Source organism: Populus nigra, chromosome 2 (genome assembly GCF_951802175.1).
Source record: "Populus nigra chromosome 2, ddPopNigr1.1, whole genome shotgun sequence".
NCBI lineage: Eukaryota > Viridiplantae > Streptophyta > Magnoliopsida > Malpighiales > Salicaceae > Populus > Populus nigra.
This window is the reverse complement of record NC_084853.1, coordinates 42,477,749-42,482,817: the sequence shown is the minus strand read 5'-3', so window position 1 is coordinate 42,482,817 and position 5,069 is coordinate 42,477,749. Positions and strand designations below refer to the sequence as shown.

The 5,069-nt window shown below is 36.4% G+C and overlaps 1 protein-coding gene across 1 annotated transcript; it reads right to left on the bottom strand.

The window, feature by feature from the left end:
- Positions 1–258: 258 nt before the first annotated feature.
- LOC133682243 (cyclic pyranopterin monophosphate synthase, mitochondrial) lies at positions 259–2,057 on the bottom strand. The gene is made up of 3 exons (XM_062105529.1): positions 1,739–2,057; positions 1,314–1,442; positions 259–1,045 (listed from the first exon to the last, which is right to left on the bottom strand). Exons 2-3 carry the CDS (start codon positions 1,413–1,415, stop codon positions 392–394), a joined length of 756 nt encoding a protein of 251 aa, XP_061961513.1. The 5' UTR covers positions 1,416–1,442; positions 1,739–2,057; the 3' UTR covers positions 259–391.
- Between the last annotated feature and the right edge of the window lie 3,012 nt (positions 2,058–5,069).

The window sequence follows — 5,069 nt, the reverse complement described above, 5'->3', positions numbered from 1 at the left end:
GCACAAGTAAAGTCGCGTTTAGAACCACGAGGATGCAGTTTTAAATATTGAAAGCAGTCCCTTCACACAGAAGAGCTTAAAGGATAATATTGATTTCAAACTCTCTTCCAGAACCCACTTTGGTGTTACCCTAGTTACCTTTTCCTAATATGTAGAATTAAGGCAAATATGATTAGAAAGCTTGTCCTTGGCATGTGCAACAGCTTATTGACATACAAAAGGTGCACTATACTACAAATTCTAACATAAAATATAAAATATCAAACTAATCTTTGACGATAAACATTTCATTTGATCATCAACTTCCTTGAAAAACAAAGGAACACTTTAATGCAATAACCTTCATGTCATTTGGCAATACCAACAGTACATTCTTCAATCAAACATACCACTACTCCCTGGACCAGTCCCCGCTCTTACCACCAGTTTTACGCTCAAGCCGCACATCTGTCATCTGAATTTCCTTAGAAGCGGCCTTGCACATATCATAAACAGTTAGGCCAGCAACCGTCACAGCCATCATTGCCTCCATCTCAACCCCAGTTTTCCCAGATGAAGCAGCTTCCCCTTCAATTTTGACACTGTGATCATCCGGATTCAGCACTAGATCAACACGAACATGGGTTAGCATGATATTGTGGCATAATGGGATAAAGCTGCTAGTATGCTTTGCTCCATTTATGCCAGCAATTTTGGCCACGGTAAGGACATCGCCTTTGGCCATTTGGTTGGCTAAGACCATATCAAACACCTTCTTGCCAAGAATTACTTTGCAACTAGCAATAGCAATTCTCTTAGTGTTTTCTTTTGGAGACACGTCCACCATTTGGGCCTCTCCTGCACTTCCAATGTGGGTTAGCCCAACAGGATTATGATTCATTTTTTGATGTGCAAATTGGGATTCTTGAGACCTACTAAAATTTTCACTATTAGAACTGGCGAGTCCATGAGGTTTTAAACGGGATTCTCCAACCGCTTGATTGTTATTGATAGAACCTGCAGCAAGTTCACTTGGAGGACATTCACCAAAGACTGATTCCATTTCCTGAAACAAGCATTGGTGTATAAGAAAGAAAGATTGTGTAGCAAAAGTAATGAGTAATTCTCTTGAGAGAGACTGAGATTAATATCGAAACGCATTAACTATGTTTTTCTAGATGATTGAAGATTTTCATTATCAAAGGAACAAAGTAGGTGCTCAGCCTACTACAAGAACATTACAGAGGGATACAACCCTGAACAACTGGGACAGCAGATGATTTACACTTGACAGATTAACAAAATCCCAAAACAGATGGTGACAGAACCTTTACCTTATTCATTTCTTCAATGACACTTGAAATATCATAAGTTTTGTCAGTACTAAAGAACCTTCTCGAGTGGGGCAATGCCACTGCAGCTCGCCGAAGAAACATGACAAACAGAGCTCAATTTCGGCCCTACTGTTGCCAGGGAACAGAAAAAAACACTCAAACTTTGCCTGGTCAGAATATCATCAAAATTATTTGAAACAAAATAAAAATGAAAAAGAAGGAAAAAATCATTCTATATCCAACAGAGTTATTAGCATAGTTGATGCAATATTTTCAAGTATAAAGTCACGTAAAACTCAAATAAGCACGCTGCGTGAATATCTGTGCAACCAGGGTCTCGTTCAGGCATTTGTACAAACAGGTGACAAACATAAAACTTTTGTAAGACCAGCAGAGTTGAAAGGGAATTTAGGTGTATTTCGTACCTTTGAAGAGCGATGGTTTGCGCAGGATGTGTCGATGTGGAACGACAAACTCTATCTTGATTCGATGTCAGGAGTGCACTGTAGCTTGGTTTTGGTAATTCTATCAAGACTCTATTTCTTTTGTCGAGTTCGAGCAAATTTCAGGGCCGAAGTTGGCTAGCGGGTTAAAAAAAAAAAACGGGCGGGTTCTTTGGACTTTGATTCTTTTATTAAATTGGTCTCAATATTGTCAAATTGAGTTCGATTAGTCTTTCAAATTTCATTAATTAGTCATTCTTGATTCCTCTAACTTGATATATAAATTAAGCAGAAACAAGAAATTAAATTCACGACAAATATTGATTAAAATCTACTGAAAATTATAAATAAATACACTGAAATACAATTTCTAAATAATAAATATTTGAACACACACACTATTTTATTAATATTTACTTTTAAAAATCTCATTTCCTCACGGATATCTTTCCCTAACTAGATTCAACTAACATCCCACATTCATCTAAAAAAACTTCAAAATTTCTCCACTTCTGCAGATGCTTGATAAGTCACTAATTTTTTCTTTCAAAACTATGATTTATCTTGCAAATCTTTAACTCCATCTCACAATTACTATCAAAACCCTATGAAAAACCCATAATTATACAAATCCTAGTTTTTAATTTAGATGGGGAAGTTGGAGCAGGCTAAAGTTTAATTATTTCAGGGTCTGGGGAAACAAATAATTTTTTAGGGCTTGGGGGTAAGCAATATATCTTTTATTTATTTAGTAGGAATTAATATTAATATAATAATATATGTTTAAATATTTATTATATTTAAAAATTATAATTTACAAAGGGATGATGAAGTAAAAAAAAATAATAGAGGCTATTTTATCATTATTATAAATTAAACGCCACTATTTGAATGGGTTCGGGCTAAAGCAAGCTTAAGGACTATTCATAAAAGAGTTTTAAGGTGAGGTTAGAATTGACTTGTTAGTCTTATCAAACCAGTTTCAGGTAGCGTTTAGAAATGCGGTTGTAGTTATGTTCTTAAAAAAATTAAATTTTTTTTAAAAAAAATTTAATATGGTTTGTACGTTTTGGATCGTTTTGATGTGTTGATGTCAAAAATAATTTTTTAAAAATAAAAAAAATCATTGACATGTATTTTGACACGAAAAGTTATTTAAAAAACACTCGCAACCACACTACCAAACACTCTATCAGTTTTAAACACCTCGATTCATCTGCAGACTATGAAACCAGTATCTTTTATTTTCTTTAAATTAATTGAGTGAGTGTAGCCGTGAGAAGCTGGCTTTATGGTGTTTTTGTTGTCTGATTTCCTGGTCACTGATTTGACAGCATGCATAACCCCTTTTAATTCAAAATTCTTAGATTTTTTTTATTTCTTTTAAAATAATGGTATCACATGAGTATTATTTTTTTTACATTTTAAAAAAATAACCAGGATCATAGTGTAGCTCATGCCATCTAACTATTAATCATCAAGTTATACAAGCCTCAACAACTCGTGTTATGCGTGAATGATTTCCATGGCCTCTCGTGGGCCTGCAGATTCTACACCAAAATATTGCTTAGAGACCGTTTGGGAACGCGGCTGCGGCCGCGTTCCCAAAAAATTTGAATTTTTTTTTTTTTGCTAAAATTTAATATGGTTTGTACGTTTTGGATCGTTTTGATGTGCTGATATCAAAAATGACTTTTTTAAAAAATAAAAACATCGTTGGCATGCATTTTGGCACGAAAAGTTATTTGAAAAGCACCCACCACAACACTGCCAAACACGCTCTTAATCTGCAACATCCTAGTCACATTGTTCATAGAAAATGCACCAAGCACTTCCCTCAAGCTCACGGGCTTTTCTGTTTGAGACCAGGCCCATACATCTTGGACAAGTTGTTGGGCCTCACCAGCACGGTGATTTGCAATGGACTCGAGCCTCTTTTCTTATCACACAAAGAAGCTACGTCCTGATGAGGCTGTTGACCCAGCTGAAGAAGGTTGCCGAATACAGGCAATCTTGGTGGGCCTGGAGGCAGCCTGATGGATTTATGCTGTGACTTCAAATAACCACGAAGTGTAGGATTGAACACTGGGCGGCAACAAGGTCCATGAGCAGCCTTGTTTTGTTTCGCCAGGGAAGCTAATTTTCACAAGATTCTACCTGGGGTATTTAATAAAAGAAAGCTGATGAAACTCTAGAGAAGAAATTATAGTTTATCGGCATCTATATATAAGATTGAAAACTGAAAGCTTGAGCTTAAACGTCTAAGAACTTGCTCAATAGAGATTAAAAGGCGATTTACTACCACCCACTGTCTTTATTCCAGTGTTAACTAGATTACTAAATTTGAGCATTTAATTTTTCTGGACAGATACAGCATGCGTGATGATCTTTATATCATCCTACCTCAAAGAAATAGCTTTTGCATGACCCTCGAATTTCAAACCTTGAACCATTGACAGTAGACATAATAGCACGAACCCTCTAATCAGCCGAAGAAGTTGGACTAGTTTATCCTCAACTGAATCCAATAACCATGTTCAAATCTCGGTGAAACCTCCTTTTCGTTCTCTTTTTACGCAACATTAAACTTTTATCCTCAAATCACCCCCAAAAAACAGCTGACAAAAGCACAAGTGAAGTAACGCCATTTTTCAGTCCCTCTAACTCGAAAATTCTATAAGCATGAGAAGAAAATCCCGGTTGCTTGTGTTCCCAACTAGTCCTGCTCGAATCCGAAAAGCCAATTCGAGAGGTAACTTGAATATTCGCTAAGATAAGCAGTTTCAGAATGCATCTTGCAGAAATAAGAACTTGAATAGAATTCCATATTGGACAAATCAAAAACATGTACCAAACAGCAGCTGCAGCCTTCGAACCGAGATTGTGACAAAATGAAAGTGAAGAGGCAACATCGTAAGTCCGTAACAAGCTCGAGGACACGCAAAGATTTTACTTTGTTTTTAGCATCTAAATTGGCTATGTCAACATGAAATACAAGCAATGGTGTACCATGAATAATACCCCAATGTAGCAGTGCCTTTTCCAGTGGTTCATGCATGCTAAAATATCTTCAACACCAGAGCTCAGCTTTCTGTTGGAACATTACCTCATACTTACGGTTTGCCTGAAGAGGCAGCCCTGGCTTTATGCAACAACTGTTGTTCTCTTAGCATATCCTGCTCAGTATTATACTGTTCCCACCTCAACTTCCTAATCCTATCTTCCATTTGACTATAATTTGAAAATAAATCAGATATGCTAACGATTAGTGGGAATTACACTTCGAAAACTTCCCTGCAAACGGATGGATTTT

Coding starts and splice junctions, on each gene's coding strand:
- LOC133682243 (XM_062105529.1), bottom strand. CDS start 1,415: ATGTTTCTTCGGCGAGCTGCAGTGGCATTGCCCCACTCGAGAAGGTTC. Junction 1,046..1,313: donor TCATTGAAGAAATGAATAAG/GTAAAGGTTCTG, acceptor TGCTTGTTTCAG/GAAATGGAATCAGTCTTTGG.